The sequence below is a fragment of the Lampetra planeri genome, chromosome 27, assembly GCF_965212315.1.
Source record: "Lampetra planeri chromosome 27, kcLamPlan1.2.h2, whole genome shotgun sequence".
Lineage (NCBI taxonomy): Eukaryota > Metazoa > Chordata > Hyperoartia > Petromyzontiformes > Petromyzontidae > Lampetra > Lampetra planeri.
In genome coordinates this window covers 11,198,330-11,225,601 of record NC_136133.1, presented here as the reverse complement: position 1 = coordinate 11,225,601, position 27,272 = coordinate 11,198,330, and the positions used below count along the sequence as shown (strand labels likewise).

The following is a 27,272-nucleotide window of genomic DNA, read 5'->3' as shown; positions in this document are numbered from 1 at the left end:
ATTTCACCCCCACGTCCCACTCCTCTATTACAGACAAGGCCTCCTCAGTCAAGTCCTGTTTGTATCCTTCACCCACGGGTCACGATGTCCTGCTACAGCTCTCCCAGCTTGGAAAAAAAGATTTAACTACACATATTTGGACCATCTTATTTGACAGGCACTATTCTTCAGTTACCGTATAGTTTCTTCTTCTTTTTTCACACACTGGTTTTCCTACTTTAAGTTTTACCACACATATTTGGCAAATCTAGAATTAATCCCAGCAAAGTAACAAAGTGCTGTTTCATCTACATAACAAAGGCTCAGTCCCATTCACAGCAGCCGCACCTTTACATCAGCCGCACCTGAACAACTATTAGAACCTCCCAGTTCAACCATTCTACACAACAAAGACTCATTCCTAACAGCGTGCTTCAGCCGCACAGAACCTCAAAAAAATAATATTCAGGGCCTACCTTGGCTCCTCCCACCCTCAACCAGTATATATACAAGGACTGTTTTCTTGGAATTTCTCTTGATACAGCTATCGTGTGTTTTACTTTTATTAATTTTAATTTTTTACCTACGTGACTTTACCGAAAAAAACATAAGAATATGACTCCTTGCAGTCACGAAAGCTTCAAATCTAGAAAAAAATGGCGATATTGTGACGATATTGTGATGGCGGTGATGTTTTTGGCTTGGACAGTGATGGTGATGTTGGCAGTGATGGTGGTGCCAATGTATTTTTCTGTGTGTGTGTGGAGGTGCTGATGTGATTGATGTTGAACTGGTCACTTATGAAGTCAGTGGTTCACAGCTGAGGTTATTGGTGGAGTCAGGGCGACCCCCAGTGAGGGTCATATTAAGGGGTGACGGGCAGAGTGGGGGCTGGTAGTGGGTGGGCATGGTACAGAAAACATGAAGGCACAGTGAACAGTCACGCACGAGCTGACCACAGGGACACGGTGATCCTGGTGGGAGTCCAAACCCAGGCGCCCACATGGCCTTCACTCTCACCAACAACAACACTAAGCAGCGGTGACGTCACCACAGCGCTTGTGCCAATTTCGGCGCACTATGAAGCCATGTGAATTGTCAACGGCTCATTGTTAGGTCACCGAACAGGCGCACCACCTGTGCCACTACTGTGCCTACTTGCTATGTATCAGCCGTCTGGCGTTCTGCTCGTTGTTGTGAGCATTGCTCCTCTGCCCTCCGCTATTGTTGGAGGGCGACTGCCTCCACCTGCCCAGTGGTTTCCATCACAAGCCTACTCCAGAGGTCTTTCTTGGCACCGCTGGTACCAGTCATCGAAAAGTCCACTCAGCTCCACATCCTCATTTACCGTATCAGTCCATCTCTTTTCCAGCCGGTGCCATGTCCGTTTACCCCTGTCTATCCAGCCAAACAGAACATGCAGTGGTTGGGCATGTGGGCTACATGACCCAGCCAACACAGCCTCGCCTGCAGGAAGAGCTCTCCGATGGGACTGTATCCAGGTATTCTAAGGATCTATGTGCTCCTCACACAATCCAGTCTGATTAAACCAAAAATTAATCATGGGCAGGCCAGCCTGAAATTTTCAAACCGACACAGATGTTCCTTTGAAGCAGTGGTGCTCAACCTTGTATTGGCTACTCTGTACTCCCCTTGTTGAAATTTAGTTTCAACCGAATGTACCCCCTTTGAAGGACTCAAAATGGTTCTGAGAAATAAATGTATGAAAAATGAACATTAATATTGTAACCCACTGTCCATTTTGTGAGGTATCCTAACTAGCTAGTACCCGCAAGCAAATAAAAAAAATTCAACGGACGCTCTGCACGAATGATGTAATTTGTTCGCGTTCGCTGGTTACTCTTGGAAACCACATTGCTTACGTTCAATGAGTTTAGAAAGGTATTTTATATCTTTGGAGGTTACCATATGGATTAAAATTGTATTGTACTTATTATATATTGACAGCTTCATACGTGATTATTCATATATGATATAATTTCACAAATTTATGAATCACTTCACGTGCCCACTGGGACATTGCCACGTGTGGAGCGACAAGTCAAGAAACGTCCACACAGCGTTACGCAGCTGAGGAAAAGATCATGCCGCTTGACTGATTCAGAGTGAGAACTCTGCTGCCAAACCGGAGATGGTCATAAGCACACCGCCTTGGTAAGGCAACTTCTTCACTCTCTCCACAACTGCCCCATCACTCATGGGGAGTAGAGGGGTTGGATTGTTTGATGACACATACCCAAGCAGGTTTATGCGGGGCTAATGAGAAGGCCCCACCTCTTAGTGGGATGCTCCAGGTTCAGCAGTAGCGCCTCCAACTCCACCTCTGAGTAAGCAGCAATCACCAGATCATCGGCATACGTAACATGGTTGACTAATTGGGAGCCATCCCTCGAGGAATCGATCAGCCTCCCATTGTATCTACAACTAGCTCACCCACAGTCACACTCTCACTAAGCCACACTAGACAATACAAAGATCCCCCGTATAGCCTTTAACAGACTGTTGGGGCAAGTGCTGTTAGTGAGCACCTATGAAGGCCGGCATAGCACACAGGGTGGATGTTCAGCACCACGCCTGGTCGCATTTGTCTCCCTCGTAGAGATGTTTGCACATCGCACCACGCTAACCACTACTCCCCACACACACACTCACCTACACACTCACCTACACTTCCAGTGTGCACGCTGACTTCACCGCAGCCCACGAGGTGAAGAAGTGAGAGCGGAACGCGGGTGAGGTGGGGATCGGCAGAGTGGGGAGACGCGCGGTGAGCCAAGGGATCTCCTTGGAGGAGGCGTGAGGGAGAGAGCGACCGGGGAGGAGGGAGGAGAGGAGGGGTGGTTTGGACGAGAGGGAGGATGGAATGATCGATATGGGAGGAGAGATGCAGGAGAGGAGGCGGCGGGACGAGAGAGGTAGAGAAGAGGGTGGAGAGGAGGAGGTGGATGGAGAAGAGAGGGAGGAGGAAGGGGGTCACGGGAGGAGAGGTGCAGGAGGTTGAGGAAGGGAGGTTGCGAGAGCGATGGAGAGAGAGAGCAAGAGAGAAAGAGAGTAGCTGAAGAGATGGAGCTGCAATAGGAGATCAAGGAGAGAGCAACTCTCCGTGTCCTCGTGTTGTGGTCATTCCTGCAGTCACGAAAGCTTCAAATCGAGTGTGAGGAGGGGGTCTTGGAGATCTCCCCGAGTTGCCCGAACCCCAACCCCGTCCCCTCCACCTCCACGTGGCCTCCCCCTGGTGCAATCCACACAGGGCGGGGGAGGAGGCTGATGGGGGGTGGGGGCTGTGGTGAGGTGGGAGCTGATGGGGGTGGTGTGGTGGGGGCTGAAGTGAGGTAGTGGGGTTGGGACTGTGGTGAGGTGGGAGCTGATGGGGGGTGGTGTGGTGGTGCTGTGGGGCTGGGGGCTGTGGTCCAGGTGCTCACCACGTGTTGGGCTCACGGCGCGTGTTGTTGTGGGCGCGTGTCACGTGATCAGCTCACCCCCTCCCCCCGGAGCCCCTCCCCCACCTCCAGGAACGCGATGCGAAGCGCCGCCATCAACTCTTTCACGATGACCACAGCCACATCGAAACAACAGACGATGACCATTACCACACAATTAACACGAACACCGATTTAGTGAGCAACTACCACCACCACCACCACTGTCAATGGGAAACGACTCCAGACGTCGCGCGGGTTTGTGCAGGGTTCGTTGACCATTCTTCACCAGACTGGTCAGCGCGGGTTTGTGCAGGGTTCGTTGACCATACTTCACCAGACTGGTCAGCGCGGGTTTGTGCAGAGTTTGTTGACCATACTTCACCAGACTGGTCAGCGCGGGTTTGTGCAGAGTTCGTTGACCATACTTCACCAGGACAGAGTGCAGCCCATTCTCCTACAACGCGTGTTTTCATAACGCTAAATGGATATAACGCGATGAATATTGTAGGAAACACCTCTTTTTATATAACGCGGATGCGAATTGGCTATAACGCGATCGGGGTGAACAGAACGACGTCAAGCGAGTGGGAATCAGCGGTGGTACGGCTGCCTCCCACAGGGTGGGATGCTGCTGGATGCTTGTGCGGCCCTGCGGACGCGCCTCGATGTGCTCTACCTCCTCTCTTTATAAAACTAGCAGGTGGACCCGTTCTTCGCACGGAAATTAAAAGCTTAGTCCTAGTCTATTATATCCATTATTTCCCTCCCCCCCCCCCCAAAAGCCGCGCATTTGTGCGGGACACACGGCCAACGCGGAGGGTGGGGGGTGCGTGACGTCAGCAGGCACACTGCGTGACGCTGTGACATCACAGATGTGACGTCATCGCTCACTTGCCGTACAAAATATATCCATTATTGCATTGTGAACAGTCTGGAAGCTACCCACGTGCGAAATTTCACGTTTGTTGCATGTCGGGAAGTATACTAAACATTTCGAACAGACACACACATTCACACATTTACCTTTTATACATAGACGAAAAAGAGATAAAATTATAACGCGATTTTTCCACAACGCGGCGTTCTTCAAGAACGCAACTACCGCGTGATTGTAGAACAGACTGCATGACAACAATGGGAGTAGCTGCACTGCCTTAGCCCCCCCCCCCCACAGCAGCAGCAGCCTGTAGCACCTGGCATGCACCGCGGTGGACCCTGTCCAGGCCCAAGCGGCGCACTGCGCCTCCGATCTCAGCGCCGCCCACTCACCATGGCCCGTTGTCACTCGTCACCATGGCCCATTGTCACTCGTCACCATCACCGCCCAATAAAATCCGCCGTTATTAAATTACCACCAATTGCCATTAATATCCATGTCCTCTTTCACCAATCACCAACAATGAATTAGAAACGGAGCTTCATATTAACTGCAATTATCTCCGGTCCTTTCCCAATCCATGTTGACCGGCGTGGTGTAGTATGGCCAAGCAACACAGTGAGAGGCGTGGGGAGGCTTTCTTCATCCAGCAGTGGAGCGGTGCATTCCATCACCCGACAGATGAGCATCAGCGACAGACCACACATCCCGAGATTGAGCACAATCTGCAGTTATAGTCACGTGGGGATAACGACTCTGACAGCGATGCCCTCGTTCATTACAATTATTGTAAGTTGGTGACTATGAAGCTACTGAGTGAGTGACTGGGTGAGTGACTGAGTGGGTGACTGGGTGGGTGACTGAGTGAGTGACTGGGTGGGTGACTGGGTGGGTGACTGAGTGAGTGACTGAGTGAGTGACTGAGTGAGTGACTAAGCTGCTGAGTGAGTGACTGGGTGAGTGACTAAGCTGCTGAGTGAATGACTGAGTGAGTGACTGGGTGAGTGACTGAGTGAGTGACTGAGTGAGTGACTAAGCTGCTGAGTGAGTGACTGGGTGAGTGACTAAGCTGCTGAGTGAGTGACTGAGTGAGTGACTAAGCTACTGAGTGAGTGACTGTGTGAGTGACTGGGTGAGTGACTAAGCTGCTGAGTGAGTGACTGAGTGAGTGACTAAGCTGCTGAGTGAGTGACTGGGTGAGTGACTGAGTGAGTGACTAAGCTGCTGAGTGAGTGACTGGGTGAGTGACTAAGCTGCTGAGTGAGTGACTGGGTGAGTGACTAAGCTGCTGAGTGAGTGACTGGGTGAGTGACTGATTGAGTGACTAAGCTGCTGAGTGAGTGACTGGGTGAGTGACTAAGCTACTGAGTGAGTGACTGAGTGAGTGACTAAGCTGCTGAGTGAGTGACTGAGTGAGTGACTAAGCTGCTGAGTGAGTGACTGGGTGAGTGACTAAGCTGCTGAGTGAGTGACTGGGTGAGTGACTGGGTGAGTGACTAAGCTGCTGAGTGAGTGACTGGGTGAGTGACTGAGTGAGTGAATAAGCTACTGAGTGAGTGACTGAGTGAGTGACTGAGCTGCTGAGTGAGTGACTGGGTGAGTGACTAAGCTGCTGAGTGAGTGAATGAGTGAGTGACTAAGCTGCTGAGTGAGTGACTGGGTGAGTGACTAAGCTGCTGAGTGAGTGACTGAGTGAGTGACTAAGCTGCTGAGTGAGTGACTGGGTGAGTGACTAAGCTGCTGAGTGAATGACTGAGTGAGTGACTGGGTGAGTGACTGAGTGAGTTACTGAGTGAGTGACTAAGCTGCTGAGTGAGTGACTGGGTGAGTGACTAAGCTGCTGAGTGAGTGACTAAGTGAGTGACTAAGCTACTGAGTGAGTGACTGTGTGAGTGACTGAGTGAGTGACTAAGCTGCTGAGTGAGTGACTGAGTGAGTGACTAAGCTGCTGAGTGAGTGACTGGGTGAGTGACTGAGTGAGTGACTAAGCTGCTGAGTGAGTGACTGGGTGAGTGACTAAGCTGCTGAGTGACTGGGTGAGTGACTGATTGAGTGACTAAGCTGCTGAGTGAGTGACTGGGTGAGTGACTAAGCTGCTGAGTGAGTGACTGGGTGAGTGACTAAGCTGCTGAGTGAGTGACTCGGTGAGTGACTAAGCTGCTGAGTGAGTGACTGGGTGAGTGACTGATTGAGTGACTAAGCTGCTGAGTGAGTGACTGGGTGAGTGACTAAGCTACTGAGTGAGTGACTGAGTGAGTGACTAAGCTGCTGAGTGAGTGACTGAGTGAGTGACTAAGCTGCTGAGTGAGTGACTGGGTGAGTGACTAAGCTGCTGAGTGAGTGACTCGGTGAGTGACTAAGCTGCTGAGTGAGTGACTGGGTGAGTGACTGATTGAGTGACTAAGCTGCTGAGTGAGTGACTGGGTGAGTGACTAAGCTACTGAGTGAGTGACTGAGTGAGTGACTAAGCTGCTGAGTGAGTGACTGAGTGAGTGACTAAGCTGCTGAGTGAGTGACTGGGTGAGTGACTAAGCTGCTGAGTGACTGGGTGAGTGACTGGGTGAGTGACTAAGCTGCTGAGTGAGTGACTGAGTGAGTGACTAAGCTACTGAGTGAGTGACTGAGTGAGTGACTAAGCTGCTGAGTGAGTGACTGGGTGAGTGACTAAGCTGCTGAGTGAATGACTGAGTGAGTGACTGGGTGAGTGACTGAGTGAGTGACTGAGTGAGTGACTAAGCTGCTGAGTGAGTGACTGGGTGAGTGACTAAGCTGCTGAGTGAGTGACTGAGTGAGTGACTAAGCTACTGAGTGAGTGACTGTGTGAGTGACTGGGTGAGTGACTAAGCTGCTGAGTGAGTGACTGAGTGAGTGACTAAGCTGCTGAGTGAGTGACTGGGTGAGTGACTGAGTGAGTGACTAAGCTGCTGAGTGAGTGACTGGGTGAGTGACTAAGCTGCTGAGTGAGTGACTGGGTGAGTGACTAAGCTGCTGAGTGAGTGACTGGGTGAGTGACTGATTGAGTGACTAAGCTGCTGAGTGAGTGACTGGGTGAGTGACTAAGCTACTGAGTGAGTGACTGAGTGAGTGACTAAGCTGCTGAGTGAGTGACTGAGTGAGTGACTAAGCTGCTGAGTGAGTGACTGGGTGAGTGACTAAGCTGCTGAGTGAGTGACTGGGTGAGTGACTGGGTGAGTGACTAAGCTGCTGAGTGAGTGACTGGGTGAGTGACTGAGTGAGTGAATAAGCTACTGAGTGAGTGACTGAGTGAGTGACTGAGCTGCTGAGTGAGTGACTGGGTGAGTGACTAAGCTGCTGAGTGAGTGAATGAGTGAGTGACTAAGCTGCTGAGTGAGTGACTGGGTGAGTGACTAAGCTGCTGAGTGAGTGACTGAGTGAGTGACTAAGCTGCTGAGTGAGTGACTGGGTGAGTGACTAAGCTGCTGAGTGAATGACTGAGTGAGTGACTGGGTGAGTGACTGAGTGAGTTACTGAGTGAGTGACTAAGCTGCTGAGTGAGTGACTGGGTGAGTGACTAAGCTGCTGAGTGAGTGACTAAGTGAGTGACTAAGCTACTGAGTGAGTGACTGTGTGAGTGACTGAGTGAGTGACTAAGCTGCTGAGTGAGTGACTGAGTGAGTGACTAAGCTGCTGAGTGAGTGACTGGGTGAGTGACTGAGTGAGTGACTAAGCTGCTGAGTGAGTGACTGGGTGAGTGACTAAGCTGCTGAGTGACTGGGTGAGTGACTGATTGAGTGACTAAGCTGCTGAGTGAGTGACTGGGTGAGTGACTAAGCTGCTGAGTGAGTGACTGGGTGAGTGACTAAGCTGCTGAGTGAGTGACTCGGTGAGTGACTAAGCTGCTGAGTGAGTGACTGGGTGAGTGACTGATTGAGTGACTAAGCTGCTGAGTGAGTGACTGGGTGAGTGACTAAGCTACTGAGTGAGTGACTGAGTGAGTGACTAAGCTGCTGAGTGAGTGACTGAGTGAGTGACTAAGCTGCTGAGTGAGTGACTGGGTGAGTGACTAAGCTGCTGAGTGACTGGGTGAGTGACTGGGTGAGTGACTAAGCTGCTGAGTGAGTGACTGAGTGAGTGACTAAGCTACTGAGTGAGTGACTGAGTGAGTGACTAAGCTGCTCAGTGAGTGACTGGGTGAGTGACTAAGCTGCTGAGTGAGTGAATGAGTGAGTGACTAAGCTACTGAGTGAGTGACTGAGTGAGTGACTAAGCTGCTGAGTGAGTGACTGGGTGAGTGAGTAAGCTGCTGAGTGAGTGACTGAGTGAGTGACTAAGCTGCTGAGTGAGTGACTGGGTGAGTGACTGAGTGAGTGACTAAGCTACTGAGTGAGTGACTGAGTGAGTGACTAAGCTACTGAGTGAGTGACTGAGTGAGTGACTAAGCTGCTGAGTGAGTGAATGAGTGAGTGACTAAGCTACTGAGTGAGTGACTGGGTGAGTGACTAAGCTGCTGAGTGAGTGACTGGGTGAGTGAGTAAGCTGCTGAGTGAGTGACTGAGTGAGTGACTAAGTTGCTGAGTGAGTGACTGGGTGAGTGACTGAGTGAGTGACTAAGCTGCTGAGTGAGTGACTGAGTGAGTGACTAAGCTACTGAGTGAGTGACTGAGTGAGTGACTAAGCTGCTGAGTGAGTGACTGAGTGAGTGACTAAGCTGCTGGGTGAGTGACTGGGTGAGTGACTGAGTGAGTGACTAAGCTGCTGAGTGAGTGACTGGGTGAGTGACTAAGCTGCTGAGTGAGTGACTGGGTGAGTGACTAAGCTGCTGAGTGAGTGACAGGGTGAGTGACTGAGTGAGTGACTAAGCTGCTGAGTGAGTGACTGGGTGAGTGACTGGGTGAGTGACTAAACTGCTGAGTGAGTGACTGAGTGACTGGGTGAGTGACTGGGTGAGTGACTAAGCTGTTGAGTGACTTGGTGAGTGATTAAGCTACTGAGTGAGTGACTGGGTGACTAAGCTGCTGAGTGACTTGGTGAGTGAATAAGCTGCTGAGTGACTGGGTGAGTGACTAAGCTGCTGAGTGAGTGACTGGGTGAGTGACTAAGCTGATGAGTGAGTGACTGAGTGAGTGACTAAGCTTCTGAGTGAGTGACTGTGTGATTGACTGATCTGCAGTATAAGTTAGTGGGTGAGTGTTAGGGAGTGCGTGTATTAGTGTGACTGTTAGCCACTGTTAGTGGGTGGGTGAGTGAGAGTGTTAGTGAGTGTGTGTATTACCGTGAGTGTTAATGTAAGTATTCTTGAGAGTGTGAGTGTTAGTGAATGTTTGTATTAGTGTGAGTCTTCGTGATTGTATTGGGGTGAGTGACAGTAACGCTGTGGTGAGCAGCGCCATGGGGGGTGGACCAATACTAAATTGGCCATTCCCCTCGTGGCAATTGGCCACGTGTAATGTTTGAACGCTCACTGCGGAGGAGAGGCTGCCACTCCTTTGTCAGGAGCTGGACCGGTACCGCTTGGATCTCTGCGGTATTCAAGAGGCCCAGTGGACTGGTTATGGCTCCAGTCACCATGAGGGATGGAACGTCCTCTACTCGAGGCAGGTGGCTGCCAAACTACAGGGGATAGCTCTTCTTTTGTACAAAAGAACGAACGGGGCGTGGGAGCGTGGCAGTAAGGTGTGTGGGAAGCTGTGGGCTGGCCTTCCCATCAATCCGAGGCGAGGAGTAATGGTGGTGGCTACTTATGCCCCCACCGAAGATGAACATCAGTGAAGGGATGCAGGGAAGGCCGATGAGTCACGTGCTTTCTATGACCTGTCACAGGTGCTAGCTACAGTGGCCCCTCAGGATAGCGTCATTCTGTTGGGTGACTTTAATGTCCGAGTCGGTCATGATGCTGGCACCTGGGCTGGAGTGATTGGAAGGCATGGGCCAGATGAGCTCAATAACAGTAGGAGGCTGTTAGACTTCTGTACAGCCCATGAGCTTGTAGTTACCAACACGCTGTTCCAGCATCGGCGCATCTACACAACTTCACGGATGCATGCCGGGTCCAAGTGTTGAGGGGTTCCCACGGACGCACTCGGAGGTAAGTTATGGGCTTTCGCCAAGGGTTTATTAAAGACTTCACAAATACACACAAGGGTACACAACTCCCAGGGGCTAGGGTTCCTGCACTGAGTCCTGGTCCCTGCCCGGCTAGCTCCGGTCTCTCTCTCTCGTGTCGGATCGGGGACTCTGCCGACTCCACCGACCGGAGAGAGAGGACCTCTATCGGCTACCACCGGCTTCTCCCCAGACTCACTACTCGATCCCTCTCTACCCCTGGTTCCCTCTTCACCCTTTGTACTCTACCCGTTCCCACAGTGACCCCGCTTTCCTCACGGGGTCTCCCTTAAGTACTCTAGGAGACGTGACGTCATCGCACTGAACGGCACACATGACGTCACGTTCCCATTTTACTCCTCTACACAAGTAAGAACTGGACTTTATAGTGATGAAACAATGGATACGGGCCCATGTCCTTGACACTAGGACCTACTTTGGAGCTGATCTGGCCACTGAAGATGCGCCTACCATTCTTTCACTCCAGTAATGGGTGTATATCTAGAACCCCATACAAACCTGCAGTGGCCTGGTCTCAGTTAGCTGATGAAAGTAGCAAGCCAGAATTTCATCATCACTTGCAGCTGGGGTTGGCATCGTCAAACCCTCCTCCTGATGCCAAGGGGAAATGGGCGAGGTTTAGGACTGTGGCTCATGCAGCTGCAATGGCTGCTTTGGGTACACAGTGAAAACCTCCCCAGAAGCCCTGGCTGATAGAGGTGTTCTGGATGGCTAAGAAAAAGTGACAGGCCCACTCCCACCATCGACAGCATCCCACGTCGGAGAATGAGGAGGCTTACTGCAGCCGTCGCTCAGAGGTTCGGAGAGCCGTGCGGTGCTGTAAGGGTGGGTGGTGTTCACGGGTTGCTGAGGAGATGGATTCATATTCTTTTGGTCTTTCAGTAAAGTTACGTAGATTGGTTCAAAGAAAATAACAAAAAAAATTACAAATACTACGTTTCAATCACAAAACAAGCGATCGCTTGTGTTGTGATTTAAACGGCGTAGTTTTTATTTTTTATTTTATATTTTATTTGAACCTATCTACGTGACTTTACCGAAAGACCAAAAGCATACTCTTTAACTCCAACAGAAAAGTAACTTGTAGCACCACACCTATCACCATCATTAGGGGGAAGAAAGCTTATCCAATCTCCGACCCCCAAGAACAGGTTTGCAGATGTTCTAAACATTTATGTGAGGTCTTGGGGGAGGGGAAATTCCTCAGCCTAGAAAACATCATGGTACAAAGTGTGGATCACCCTGCTGCGGCTGTTGTGCCTCAAATATTGTAAGTAGTCACCTCCTGTGACTGGCTGGCTGAAGTGCCATCTGTTGAGGAAGTACAGAAGTCGTTTCAGAGTCTAAGACCAGGAAAGCGCCGGGCAGAGATGATCTCCCAAGTTAAATGCTGAGGGAGGGTGGCGTTTGTCCGCAGACTGCCCTATATGACATCATAATAACATCCTGGACCACTGGACGGGTTCCGCTGGATTTGAAGGATACCCTAATAGTCCTCCTCTTTAATAAGGTGGACCGCACAGACTGTAACAACTACAGGGGCATCTACCTCCTCAGTGTGCCGGGAAAGGTCCTAGCAAGGATTATATTTTATACCTACGTGACTTTACCGAAAGAACCAAAGAGTAAGGATTATACAACATCGCCTTGCCAGGCACTCTGAGGAGAGGCTTGCGGAGCCCCAATGTGGTTCAGGCCAGGGCAGTCCTGCACAGATGCTATATGGTACAGCAGAGGTGTAGGGAATTCCAAGAAGACCTACATCTCTGCTTTATTGACCTGGTCAAGGCCTATGACACCATCAGTAGGCCTGAGCTCTGGGTTGTCTTTCGTGCTTTCCGAGTCCCTGACTCACAATCATTAAGGACCTTCATGATGGTGGGCAGGCTCTGGTAAAACTACGTGGCTGGGAGTCGGAGCCATTCCCTGTTTGCCTTGGGGTTCCACAAGGATGTCCTCTGGCTCCCACATGATTTAACATATTTTTCGATCACATAGTTCATGAAACCTTCTATGGCTGTACCGGAGGAATCTCCATCAGGTACAGATACAATGGGAGGCTGATCAATGCCATGTTATGTTTTCTGATAATCTGGTGATTACTGCTCACTCAGAAGAGGAGTTGGAGGTGCTGCTGCTGAACCTGAAGCATGCCACTAAAAGGTGGGGCCTTACCATCAGCCCCACCAAAACTAAACACCTCCCTGGGTATTTTGTGCCATCAAACACCCCACCCCCTCAACTCCCCATTTGTGATGGGACAGTTGTGTAGAGAGTGGATCAATCGAGTAGCATTATCTTTTCTTGGGCTGCATAACGCTGTGTGGAAGCTACCTGGTCTGTCGCTCCTCACGAAGCTTCGGGTCTTCTTGGCCACGGTCATGCCACCTCTTCTCTCTGCTTACAAACATTATCACCGGTCAGGAATATTTAGGCTGGCCTGCCTACGATTCATCATTTGGTTTGCCCAGGCTAGATTGTGTGAAGAGCTCACAAATCCTTGAAAGTTCTGGACAAAGTCCTATCAGTGAGCTCCTTTGGCAGGCAAGGCTGCGTTGGCTGAGTCATGTAGCCTGCATGCCCAGCCACCGCATGCCTAAACGGCTTTTGTTCGGCTGGATAGAGGGGGCTAAACAGTTGCGGCACCGGGTAGAGAAGAGATGGAGTGATGTGGTACAAGAAGATGTGGAGCTAATTGGACTTGCTGACGACGAGTACCAGGGGTGTCAAGATCGGCCTCTGTGGAGGCTCGTGAAGGACGCTACTGGACAGTTGGAGGCAGTTAGCACAGTAGGGGGTACAGCCAACCCATGGCACCTGGGTCTCTCCCGAGACCTCCTGTCAGCAAGCCTTCGACACTTCACGTGTCCTCAAATTGCACCTGGCCTGGCACAGGCACCGTGTTGACGTCAATATCACTTAGTGGGGAATGGCGGGTATTGGTATTGCTATCAGTGTGAGGTGTGTGTATTAGTGAGTGTTAGTGTGTGAATGCATTAGTGTGAGTGAGTGTTATTGAGTGTGTGGATTAGTGCGCGTCTTAGTGAGTGCATGTATGAGTAAGTATGTGTATTACTGAGTGTTCGTGAGTGTGTATTCGTGAGTGAGTGTATTAATGTGTGTTTGTGAGTGTTATTGAGTGCATTGGTGTGAGTTGGTTTCCCTGTCATCCCATGACCTAGGTAGCGACCCCCAACAGGAGAACGAGGAGGAAGAGGAGGGGGGGTAGCCACGTGACCGGTCCCGCGCGGGGAAGGCCGTGCCCCCCAGATTTCTCATTGCAGCGGTCGCCGTGGCAGCAGTGGACGCGCACCCCCGCGGGGGGGGCTGACTCGGCAGCACGGCAGAGCACGCGCATGGAGCACATCTTCATTACACCTCCTGCACTCCGCACAGCAGTGTCACACCACACGGCAGTCACACCCCACGGCAGTGTCACACTACACATCACGTGGTGTCACACCCCACGGCACTGTCACACCACATGTTACGCAGTGTCACACTACACATCACGCGGGGTCACACCAAACGGAAGTGTCACACCAAACAGTGTCACAACAACAACCGCCATTCGCCACTAAGTGGCGGTGACGTCACCACGGCGCTTGTGCCAGGCCATGTGCACCTTGAGGCTACCACGTGAAGTGTCGAACGCCCGCTGGCAGGAGGTCATGGGGCAGACCCCGGTGCCACGGGTCAACTGACTGAGATGAGTGGCCGATGCGCCACCTGTGCCCCCTACTGTGCCAACTTGCCGTGCTTTAGCCACCCGGCACTCTGCTCGTTGTTGTGAGCATCGCTCCTCTGCCCTCCGTTGTTGTTAGAGGGCAACTGTCTCCAACTGACCAGTAGCGTCTTCACGAGCCTCCTCCAGAGGTCGATCTTGGCACCGCTGGTTCCAGTCATTGGCAAGTCCACTCAGCTCCACATCCTCCTGTATCACATCACTCCATCTCTTCTCCAGCACGTTCAGTGCCTGTTTAGCACCCTCTATCCGGCCGAACAGAAGCTGTTTAGGCATGCGGTGGCTAGGCATGCGGGCTACATGGCCCAGCCAACGCAGCCTTGCCTACCGGAGGAGCACACCGATGGGACTTTGCCCAAATCTTTAAATGATTTGCGAGTTCCTCACACAAGCCAGCCTGGTTAAACCCAGAATGGATCATAGGTAGGCCAGCCTAAATGTTTACAACTGGCGAAGATGTTCCATTAGGGGGGTCCACGTTTCACAAGCGTAGAGAAGGGAGGGCATGACTGTGGCTGAGAAGACCCGAAGCTTAGTGTGGAGTGACAGACCAGGTAGCTTCCACACAGCGTTATGCAACCGATGAAAAGATAATGCCGCTCGACTGATTCGGAGTGTGACCTCTGCTGTCAAACCGGAACCAGTCATGAGCACACTGCCCAGGTATGGGAAACTCTCCACTCTCTCCACAACTGCCCCATCACCAATTGGGAGTTGTGGGTGTGGAGTGTCCTATGGTATAAAATACCCAGGCAGGTGCTTAGTTTTGGTGGGGCTGATGGTAAGGCCCCACCTCTTAGTGGCACGCTCCTGGTTCAGCAGCAGCGCCTCCAACTCCTCCTCTGAGTGAGCAGCAATTACCAGATCATCGGCATACATAACATGGTTGACCAATAGGGAGCCATCCCTTGACCGCACCAGGGCATCGATCAGCCTCCCATTGTATCTGTGTAGTGGCTAACTTGTAGACAATAAGATTTGGAGGCACTTTTTTATTAACAAGTACCATCAGGGTTAACACACTTAATATTTAGTCCATCTATTATTGGCGACACTACTCAGCCAGGACAGTTGGTAGGCTGAATGACTAGTAGCACCCCAAGATGGTAGAGACGGAGACGATGACGAGAAGAATGGTGAAGACGACGAGAAGAATGGTGACGAAGGACTTCAGCAGCGCGACAAGGATCCCACTCCAACAACAGCCCCGAGGTCTCCTACAGGGGCCCCTCTTACACTCTCTGCGTGGCCTAACTTCACCCCCGGCCACGCCCCCTTTCTGGAACCTACTAGCGGGTTCCTGGTGGGCCCCTTCTGTGACTTTCCCCTAGATCCTCTCGTGTATATCCTGGCCTGGTGACGTCAGAACTGCTGTATGCCGCAGATCTCTTTTTCTGTCAGCAGCCAGTGCTATGCCACTACACCTGTACCAGATGGAAATTCCTCCGGTACAGCAATTAAAGGCTTCACGAACTACGTGGTCAAAATAGATGTTAAGTAATGTGGGAGCCAGACGACATCCCTGTCGCACCCCAAGGTTAACAGGGAATGGCTCCCACTCCCGGCCACATAGTTTTACCATCATGAAGGTCCTTAATGATCGTGAGGCGGGAGTCGGAGACTCCAACAGCACGAAGAACAACCCAGAGCCCAGGCCAACTGATAGTATCATAGGCCTTGACCAGGTCAATAAAGCAGAAATGCAGCTCTTGTTGGAATTCCCTACACCTTTGCTGTAACAGACAGACAAAAAATATGGCATCTGTGCAGGACCGCCCTTTCCTGAAACCACATTGGGGCTCTGCAAGCCTCTCCTCAGGGTGCCTGGCAAGGCGATGTTGAATAATCCTTGCCAGGACCATTCCCGGCACACTGAGGAGTGAGATGCCCCTGTAGTTGTTACAGTCGGTGCAGTCCCCCTTCTTAAAGAGGGGAACCACCAGGGCATCCTTCCAATCCTTCGGAACCCGTCCAGTGGTCCAGACTGTTATGATGTCATGTAGGACAGTCTGTGCACAAACGCCACCTTCATTCAGCATTTTGCTTGGGAGATCATCTCTGCCCGGTGCCTTTCCTGGTCTCAGACTCTGGATCGCCTTCAGTACTTACTCAACAGATGGCACCTCAGCCAGCCACTCACAGGGGGTGACTTATTTCTACAATCAGAGGCAACGCAGGCTCAGCAGGGTCATCCCCACTTTGCCCCATGATGTTTTCCAGGCTGAGGGATTTCCCCTCCCCCAGAACCTCACAGAAGTGCTCAGCAAATCTGCAAACCTGTTCCTGGGGGTTGGAGATTGGATCACCGTTCTTTCCCCTAATGATGGTAGTAAGTGTGGCGCTGCAAGTTACTTTTTTGATGGAATTAAAGAGCGATTTGTGATCGCGGGCCACTGAGGCAGATTCCATCTCCGCAGCAACCCGCGACCATCACCCATCCTTGCAACACCTCACGGCTCTCTGAACCTCCGAGCGAAGGCTGCGGTAAGTTTCCTCATTCTCTGATTTGGGATGCTGTAGACGATGAGAGTGGGCTTGTCAGCCAGGGTCTCTGGGGAGGTCTGGACTGTGTACCCAATGCAGCCAATGCAGCTGCATGAGCCACAGTCCTAAACCTCGCCCATTTCCCCTCGACATCAGGAGTGGGGGACAATGCCATTAGCTAGCTGAGACCAGGCCACTATGGGCTTGAATGGGGTCCTGGGTGTACACCCACCACCGGAATGGAAGAATGGCAGGCGCATCTTACAGATGACAAGTCGATGGTCAGTGGGCAGATCAGCTCCACGGTAGGTCCTGGTGTCAAGGACATGGGCCCGCATCTGCTGTTCTGCCACTATGTAGTCTAGCAGATGTTCTTGCTTGGACCCGGCATGCATCCATGATGTTGTGTGGATGCGCCGATGCCATACAGTGTCACACCACACGGTGTCACATCACACGCCTTTTGTCACCCCAGTGGCGATGTTTACACACTGCACCAGGTACTCATTTGAGGCTGAGTTGACCTAGGGGAGGCCCAGGACCCGTTCAGATAATTGTCAACACGCACACACCAGCACACCACACCGCATCACACCACAACGTTATTACACCACATGGTGTTACAACAGCACACCACGTGGCAGTACGCCACACGGCAGCACGCCACGGCAGCACGCCACACCATACACGTATACAACATACACGTATCAGCATACACACGCGATCAGGCGAACAGCATCACACCACACAGCATAAAACCATATACGCCATGCACACAGTAGAATACGTATCATACCATATACATAACATCATACCATATACCCACCACATATCCCATCATCTGCCCTTCTACAAGCACCACACACCCAGAGGAGGCGCGTGTATTTGCTCGCTGAGACGTAAGGGCAGTATGGTCCATGCAGGTGAATGGTCTCATGTTGACGCTGTGATGAAAGAGGAGGAGAGAGGGAGGGGGAGGAGGAGGGGCTGGAGAAGAAGGTGGAGAAGGTAGTGGAGGAGGAGGTGGAGGAAGAGGATGGGTTGGAGCAGCAGCAGGAGGAAGATGAGGGAGACGTGGTGGAGGATGACGAGTTGGATGTGGAATGGGAGGTGGAGGAGGGGAGGAGGTGAATTAGGAGGTGGAGGGGAGAGAGAGGGGGAGGAGGGAGAGATTGAGGGGGAGGGGGGGGAGGAGGTGAATTAGGAGGAGGTAGAGGGGAGAGTTGGAGGGGGAGGTGGGAGATGTTGAGGAGAATGAGCACGTGGGAACACGGGAGCTCTGTGCTCTCTGTTTGTTTGTGTTTGGGGCTGGCGCGAGTTTCAGATGGAACCTGTGCAAGGAGAAAACGCGTGTGTGTATGTGCCTGTGTGTTTTCCTGTGTACGTGTGCATGTGTGTGCCTGTGTGTGCATGTATGCCCGTCTGTGTGTGCCTGTGTGTGTGCCTGTATGTGCGCGCCTGTGTGTGTATGCCTTTGTGCGAGAGCGGTAGGGAGGGGTAGTGGAGCGGTGAGCGCGCTGTGCTACGAATCCAGTCACCCGAGTTCGATTCCTGCTCACGAACAACACCAGTGACGATTATCTGAACCGGTCCTGGGCCTCCCCTAAATCGACTCATCCTCAAATGAGTACCTGGTGCGGTCTGTAAACATCCCCATTGGGGATACAAAGGCGGCCGGGCGTGATGTTGGCCACCCCCCTTGTGTGTCGTTCTGGCCGTTAAAAGTCTGTCAAAGGCTGTATGGGGAGATCTTTGTGTGGGGTGCGTGTGTTTTATAAAGGAAATCGAGCGAATGTTTTGCATTCTTTAAATGTATATGCCACCGAGCTGATGTTATTTTGACATTTTTACTCTCAAAGACAAAGATCCCCCGTATATCCTGAACAGACTGTTGGGGCAAGTGCTGTTAGCGAGCACCTATGAAGGCCGGCACCACACACAAGGGGGTGGGTGGCCAGCACCACGCCCGGCCACCTTTGTCTCCCTAGTGGGAATGTTTTTTACACATCGCACCAGTTTCTCATTTGAGGCTCAGTTGACATAGGGGAGGCCCAGGACCGGTTCAAATCATCGTCACTGGTGGTGCCCATTGTCTCCCTAGTGGGAATGTTTTTAAATCCTTTATATTAAGTTAACTTGCTTGCTTGCGCGCTTACGACCGTGCAAATCTTTCGGTCGTGTTTAAACCCACTTCCCGTGATCCAATCGAGCTGACATTTTGCACACAGACTCGTTGTGCGTGACAATGTATTTTCGTGGGGAAATAAATCCAAAATTTTACACTTTTTTGGAAAAAAAAAATTCTATTTAATTACCAATTGCTTAATGGTGGCAGGCAATCATCTGACCCATAGGTGGCAGCCATCTCAAGCCAGAGGACGAGAGGACTCTAGCCGCCACGCATATAAAGGATTTATAGTGAAAAACTTTGTTTTTACGGGTTAATTTTTTTACACATCGCACCAGGTTCTCATTTGAGGCTCAGTTGACATAGGGGAGGCCCAGGACCAGTTCAGATTGTCACTGGTGGTGCCATGAGCGGAAATCGAACCCGCGTCGCTGGGTTCGTAGCGCAGTGTACTAACAGCTACACTACCGCTCCACTAATACACCATCACATGTACACAACAACACCCGCCATTCGCCATTAAGTGGCGGTGACGTCACCACGGCTCCTGTGCCAGGCCAGGTGCACGTTTAGGCCACGTGAAGTGTCGAAGGCACGTTGACAGGTCACGGTACAGACCCAGGTGCCATGGTTTGACTGACTGAGATGACTGGCAGATGCACCAGCTGTGCCCCCTACTGTGCCAACCTGCTGAATTTTATCCACCTGGCGCTCCGCTCGTTGCTTCTCTGCCCTCCATTGTTGGAAGGCAACCGCCTCCAACTGACAAGTAGTGCCCTTCACGAGCCTCCTCCATAGAGCATGACACCACTGGTACCAGTCTTCGGCAAGTCCACCCAGCTCCACATCCTCCTATACTGCATCAGTACATCTCTTCTCCAGCCCGTGTCGTGTCCGTTTAGCCCCTTCTATCTGGCCAAACAGAAGCTGCTAGGGCATGCGGTAGCTGGGCATTTGGGCTACATGCCTCAAACCAATGCAGCCTTGCCTGCCGGAGGAGCTCACTGATGGGAATGTGCACAAATATGTAGTGGGTTCTATTAAGACACATGCCGAGACTTGGAGGCAACAGGTTTATTCCTTGAACAACACAACTTCCACTGCATAACTACTTAGGGTGTTGACCACCACGGGCTAACACATAACCACTCAATAGCGAGACTATATACGGCGGTAACCACCCCGGGTAACTTCGTAACCACTGACGGGATAACTATATTCGGTGACCACCACGGCTATTCACAACCATTCGTCTACCCGCTCGGATCCAGAGAGCCACGTGCTGTCAGGTCCACGCTGCAGCAGGGGATCGTGGACGTCGCCCGCTGAATCCATTCCCAGAGACGAGCCCTGAGCATCCGCGTGACTCGCCTTTTTATCGACCCTGGCATGGCCAGGCTCCGCCCTTGGCCATGCCCCCTTTCCAGATCTTTCTGGTAGAGTCGGGGATCTGGTCACATGGCCCGTCACATGCCCCCTGGCCCCCGTTATCCCCTCGTCCGGTCACGTGCCCTGCCCGTGTTCACCGGGAGTACCATGTCCTCACACGGCCTCTCCCCACTGGCGCACGGACCATGCCCCCTGGGGGCCCAACCCCTCACGGATGCACACCGGTGCTCGGGAGAGGTCCCGCATCTGCAGTACCTCTTTTCCACCGGTACAACGCTATATACACACTATGTACACCACTACAAATATGTCAAGGTTTTGTGAGCTCCTCACACAATCCAGCTTGATTGAACCCAGGATGGATCGTAGGCAGGTCAGTCTGACTGTTTCTAACCGGCGCAGATGTTCCATTAGAGGGGTCCACATTTCACAAGCATAGAGAAGGGAAAGCATCACTGTGGCCGAGAAGACCCGAAGCTTAGTGTTGAGCGACAAACAAGGTAGCTTTCACACAGCATGACGGAGCCGATAAAAAGACAATGCCACCCGACTGATTCAGAGTGAGATCTCCTGCTGTTAAACCGGAGCTGGTTATAAGCACAATACCCAGGAATGGGAAACTATCCACTCTCTCCACAACTGCTCCATTGCCAATGGAGAGTTGAGGGGTAGGGAGGTGCTTAGTTTTGATGGGGCTCATGGAAAGACCCCATCTATTCAGGTTCAGCAGCAACGCCTCCAACTTCTCCTTTGAGTGAGCAGCAAACACCAGATTATCAGCAATATGATTGGCCAATAGGGAGCCATCCATTGACCGCACCCGGGCATCGATCAGCCTCTCATTGTGCCTGTACCAGATGGAAATTCCTCCGGTATAACCATGAAAACTTCTAAGACTACGTGGTCAAATATTATGTTAAATAATCTGGGAGCCAAAGAACATATCTGTCCTACCCCAAGGTGAGTAAAAGGGAATGGATCTGACTGCTGGCCACGTAGTTTTACCCGGGCCTGCCCACCATTATAGAGGCCCTTAAAAATTGTAATTAGAGAATCAGGGACTCCGAAAGAACGAAGAAGTGCCCAGAGCCCTGGCCTGTTGATGGTATAATAGGCTTTGACGAGTTCAATAAAGTATAGATGTAGGTCTTGTTGGAATTCCCTACGCCTCTACTGTAGCAGACGGACAGACAATATGACATCCGTGCAGGACCGCCTTGGTCTGAAACCACATTGGAGCTCCGCAAGCCTCTCCTCAGCGTGCCTGGAAAGGCGATGTTGAATAATCCTTGCCAGGACCTTTCCCGGCACACTGAGGAGTGAGATGTCCCTGTAGTTGTTAAAGTCTGTGCGGTCCTCCTTAAAGAGGGGGACCACCAGGGCATCCTTATAATCCTGCAGAACCTGTCCTATGGTCTAGACAGTTGTGATGATGTCATGTAGGGCAGCTTGTACACAGACACCAATCTCCCTCAGCATTTCGCAATGGAGATTATCTCTGCCCAGCGCTTTTCCTGGTCTCAGACTCTGGATCGGCTCTTGCACTTCCTCATCCAGCCATTCACAAGGCTGGCTACGCCTGCCAATATTTGAGGCACTCCAGCCACAGTAGGTAAAGGGTAAAGATGTCGACATGCCAAGGGGTAAGGTAAAAGTAGCTCGGAAGAATTACCCGGTAGGGTAAAGATAGCGCAAAGTATTACCCGGTAAATACGGTACCTTGTTTACAGCTAAAAGCTCCTTGGCGCAGTCCGTGGCGCAGTCCGTGGCCTACATTTAATAAGTAATATTAAAACAAACTTGATTAAAATCACGCTTTTATGAAATGTGCGAGTAATGACAGAACTCCACGACTCCAGGAAGTGGCCCCGAAGCTTGCCACAACGTAAGGGACCGTGGTGATTTACAGCCAACGTCGGTTGAGCGTGGACAATTAGACCCAAGCCGAAACATAACATGTAAAAAATATTGTTTATAAATATAGATTTTTTTTATGATAGAATATAGTATTATCATCTGCATGACCTAAGTATACCAAGTTTGCAGTCGATACCACATTAGGAAGTGGGTAAAAATTGAGTTTCAAGATTTGAGGATACAACAACAACAATAACGACAACAACGACAGAGTGAGTTAAAAGAAAGCGTGTAAAATTGGAATCATCGAGAGTATTCTATATGATTAAAGCGCTCTACCTAGCATTTACCGTTATCAACCTTGTTCATGTGTAGTAGATCCCTAGTAATTACCCTGTAATCGGGTAATTTGTATGGGGTAAGGGTAAAAGGTAGGGTAAAGGTAGACTCGTTGCTTTTTACCCTTTTATCTTGTACCTTACCTGCTAAAGGGTAAAATGTAAGGGTAGAGTGATTGTATTGTGGTAAGGTAAAAGGTAGGGTAAAGGTAGGCTCGTTGTTTTTACCTTTTAACTTTTACCTTACCTTGCCGAAGCCTAACAGTAGGGTCGTCCCCTTCCCCAAGACTACATAGAAATACTCTGCAAACCTGCAGACCAATTCCTGGGGGATCAGATGACCATTTTTTCCCTTAAGGAAGGTGATTGGTCAGGCGCTGGAAGTAATTTTTTTGATGTAAAAAAAGAGTGATTTATGATTGGGGGCTACTGAGGCAGATTCCATTTCCTCAGCAACCCGCACCCACCACTCATCCTTGCATCGCCGCACCGCTCTCGGCCGGAACACCTCTTCCTTCAGCCAGGGTCTCTGGGGGGGTCTGGCCATGTGTGAGGAGGAGTGTCCGGGCTTTAAAAGCCTCTCCCTTTTTTACTCTCACTATAACTACTTTATTTTATTTTACCAGGTAAGGCCCACTGTGCTATATAGTTATTTTTCAGAAGTGACAAATGATAGCTCAATGAAGTGGCTTATTGTGTGGAAATGTATAGCAGTAACCAAATATTCTAAATGCGTGATCTTGATTCTAAATGTGGAGGGAAAGCCGAATGACCCAGAGAAAAATCCACGCGACCACGGGAAAAGAGAGAGAGACACGGAAACTCCAAATATACAGACATCAGGGTTGGGATCAAACCTACGACCTCTTGCATACCGGGCGAGGTAGTTAACATCTGTGGTTTTATATGTATGCTGAACTTATTTTGCACCGTACATAGCCAACATGAGTCTCTGAATCTCTATAGGTCTCCATGTGTATGGGTCTCTGTGGGGCTGGATGGGTCTCTGGGTATATGTGGGTCTCTATGAGTCTGTAGAAAAATTCGTTTAGAGTATTTGGCCGCTATATATTTCCACGTGATCAGCCACTTCGTTGAGCTATAATTTGTGATAGCTATAGAGTAGCTCAGTGGGCATTATCTACATAAATAAAATAAAAGATGCCCTGCAGCCAGGCGACGGCCCGCGTTATGCGTCCGCACGTGGCACAAACTGCGAGAGAAGCCGGCGCGATGTGGAGGGAGCATCAAAACTGGCGAGCTAAAGGTGGCCTGGCATGGTGCTGGCCACACCATCCACTCATAGGTGCGCCGTGGCGGCCTTCATTGGGGCTCACTGACAGCACTTCCCCTAACACCGTGTATGGGACATCCGTGTCTCAGTATCGCCACATGTCGTTGATAGGTGGAGGTGACAGCGGCGAGTGACTGGCACGGGGATGAGTGCAAAATTACACTGCAAGTGGCACACCACATCCAGTATACCCGGCTCCCAAACACGGAAGTAATGTTTTCGGTGGTAGTGATGGTAGTGATGTTAATGGTCGTGATGGTGATGGTAGTGATAGTGGCGGTGATGATCCTGATGATGATGATGTTGGTGATAGAGAGGTGATGTTGATGGTGGTAATGATAATGGTGGTGATGATGGTGATGTTCGTGGTGGTGGTGATGTTACTCACGTGTGGAGGGCCCCCCGATGAAGGTGGCACACGTGTCGGAGTGTGGGGGGCACGCCGTGACCCCCTGCGCGTTGCACTGCCGCTCCGAGAGGCCCACACATGCGTAGCACTGGATCCCAGCCACTGCGACATCACAGCATCTTCAGCATTACAACATCCGCATCACAACATCTGCATCACATCAGCATTACAACAGCAGCATTACAACATCGGCATCACCTTATGCGCATCATAACATTGGCATCACAAAGTGGTCATCAACATCACAACATCGGTATCACATCACAGCATAATCATTACATCATCATCACATCACCACTATCACAACATTCGCATCACAACATCATCACAACATCTGCATCATCCATCACAACATCAGGAATACATCATTAACATCACAGCATCATCATCACAACAGCATCAGCAATATCAGCAGCATCTCATCAACATCACATCAGTTTCATAACATAATTTCAACATCACATCATCATCATTTACATAATCAGAATTCACATAATCATCACTGCATCATCAGTACACGACATGAACAATATCAGCAACATCTTCATCACTAAAATGAGCAATTTCAACATCAAAATAATTATCATCAGCAACATCACATCATCAATATCATCACATAATCAGCATCACATCAACATCACTACTCCAGTATCATAGCAGCCACATCATATCAGCATCACATCATCAGCATCACAACACCAGCATTACATCAATACCAAAATCAGCATCACATCATAACCGTCATCACACCATTACCATCATCACATCATCGTGATTACAATCGTCAATATCCCCATCACACCATCAACTTCACAGGTCACCATCACATTAGTAGCAACACATCGTGACCATCACAATGACCACACGACCATCACCCATGCCTCCTCCTGTCCCTGTTCCAAGGTTCAAACTTCACATCTCATTTATCTCCACATCTCCTGGCTCCTAACTCTGCTCATGAGACACTGAATGTCGGAACCGGTCCAGTGTTGCTGGTACTGCACCGCTGCTGTTGAAATGATGCACTCCCAGAAGGACGTGTAGCTGATGGGATGGGTAAAGCACAACTGCATTTATTTGTGAAGAATAGTACTGAACGGATCTTTGTTCCATATCTCATGATCTCAGCTCCCCTGGCCCCAGGTTTCGATGTCCCAGATTCTCCCTGGTTAGAGATCCCAGATCTCCTGGTCCCCTGCTCCAAAGTTCTCTTACCTGTGATGATGCTGGAGCTGGAGATGAGGATGAGGAGGATGAGGCTGAGGAGGAGAGCGGGAGAAGGGAAGGAGAGCATGGCTCCGGTGAGGAGCAGCGCGGGGAGTGAGACGGGGAGAGCTCAGCTCACACGGGCAAGCTCACGCACACACACAGGTGCACACAAAGACAAATATCTCCAGTATAGCCTTTAATAGACTGATGGGGCAAGTGCTGTGAACGAGTAGCACCTATTAAGACCGGAACAGTACACGAGGGGGCGAGGGCCAGCACCAGACCCGACCGCCTTTGTCTCCCTAGTGGCGATGTTTACACACCGCACCAGGTACTAATTTGAGGCAGAGTCGACCTCGAGGAGGCCCAGGACCGGTTCAAATAATCGTCGCCGGTGTTGGCCGTGAGCGGGAATCGAACTCGAGTCGTCGGGTTCGTAGCACAGCGCGCTAACCGCTTTACCACCGCTCCCCACAGCCACGGACACACAGTGACACACAGTCACGTACACACACATACCCACGTACACATACATAATGACATCGTCACACGCATAACCTCGTAGGCACACAGTCACGTACACACTCACCTTCCGCCGCCCTGTGGGGGGATTGAGGGGATTGCGGGGAGTGGGGGGATCAGGAGTGATCCCCGAGTGGAACGCGCTCATCCGATTACTACTCAAACCGGTCCCGCAGGAACATAAAAGCCGGCTCACTCTCCTGCCCTCCTTCCGTGAGCAGAGGCCAGGGTCCAGGTGACAACCCAGGTTCTGACCCCTACATCCGGGGCAGGGTCAGGGATAGGGGACAGGGCTTCCGGAACCACCAATCACTACCACAACCACCACAACCCATAACCACCACAACTAACCATCACCACAACCACCCATCATCACCACTATCAAACCACAACCACCACCATCAAACCACCACTATTAACACCAGCACCCTCATCACCACCACTGCCCATATCACCACCATTATCAACACCACTACCACCCATGACCTCTAGCACCCAGGCTGGGAGGGTGGTTGCAATTGTGGTGGTGGTTGTAGTTGTGTTTGGGATGCCTTGTGAGCCATCAGGCCACGGCAGGTTGGTTGCGGTTGCTAGCATGGCTGTAGAGATTAGACTGTGGTAGTCGTGTTAGTGTTGGAGGGTATGTGTGTTGTGATTGTGGTGGGGGTTATCTCAACTGGTCTTGGGCCTCCTCAGCTTCAAATGTGTACCTGGTGTGGGGTGTAAACATGGGCGTGGTGTTGGCCACCAATCACCGTGTGGTCTTCATAGGTGCTCGCCATAGGTGCTCGCCAAGCTGTCTCTCCCACCACACAGAAACAGCCACATGAAACTCCGACCAAAACCATCACGTTACCATACATAGCAGGCGTGACCAAAAAGATCTCCAAAATTCTAAACAAACATAAGATCCAAGTCCGATTCAGTACAGTGCATAAAATCCGTGATCTGATTCCATCTGTGAAGGATGTCGTTCCTGACTTACAGTATCCTGGAGTCTACAAATTGAGTTGCATTTGTGATGATTGCTACATTGGAGAAACGAAACGTCATGTTTCTGATCGTGTCCGCAAGCACAAAACACGGCAGAACTGATACTTCTGCCGTTGCCGATCATTGCTACAACTCGGTGGGCTCTCATGAAATTGTCTTTTCCGAGACCAAGGTTCTCTGCAAACCTCCCGGCTACCATCAAAGGTTTGTACACGAAGCCATACAAATATACAAACACAGACATAATTTCAACCGTGATGATGGGTACAAACTTAGTAATCATTGGAAATATGTTATCAACCACGCAAAAAAGACTTAATTACACTTTTTTGGACCATCTTATCTGACAGGCACTATTTTACTTTACTTTACCGAGTGTTAACATCCCCAGTTGTTTAACAGTACTCTCTTCATTGTTCAGCCAGCATTGGTATAAACATGGGCATTTTCGTTCTTTTGTCTATCATGTGTATCAGGCCTCCCCTCCCCCTCTCTGTCCATTGTGTTGGCGTGTGCAGCAG

At 50.7% G+C, this 27,272-nt stretch overlaps 1 protein-coding gene across 5 annotated transcripts; it reads right to left on the bottom strand.

Annotated features, from left to right (window-relative positions):
* Window positions 1-10,346: 10,346 nt before the first annotated feature.
* Window positions 10,347-26,831, bottom strand: LOC144728172 (uncharacterized). Of its 5 annotated transcripts, none has more exons than XM_078607524.1 (4): window positions 26,469-26,831; window positions 25,243-25,286; window positions 24,007-24,129; window positions 10,347-13,764 (listed from the first exon to the last, which is right to left on the bottom strand). In XM_078607524.1, exons 1-4 carry the CDS (start codon window positions 26,486-26,488, stop codon window positions 13,562-13,564), a joined length of 390 nt encoding a protein of 129 aa, XP_078463650.1. In that variant the 5' UTR covers window positions 26,489-26,831; the 3' UTR covers window positions 10,347-13,561. The 5 variants fall into 5 exon arrangements, 2 of the variants coding, with proteins under 2 accessions (XP_078463650.1, XP_078463649.1); XR_013587497.1 differs by adding an exon at window positions 17,479-17,556 and having other exon boundaries at window positions 13,678-13,764; window positions 25,243-26,831; XM_078607523.1 differs by having other exon boundaries at window positions 25,243-26,831.
* Between the last annotated feature and the right edge of the window lie 441 nt (window positions 26,832-27,272).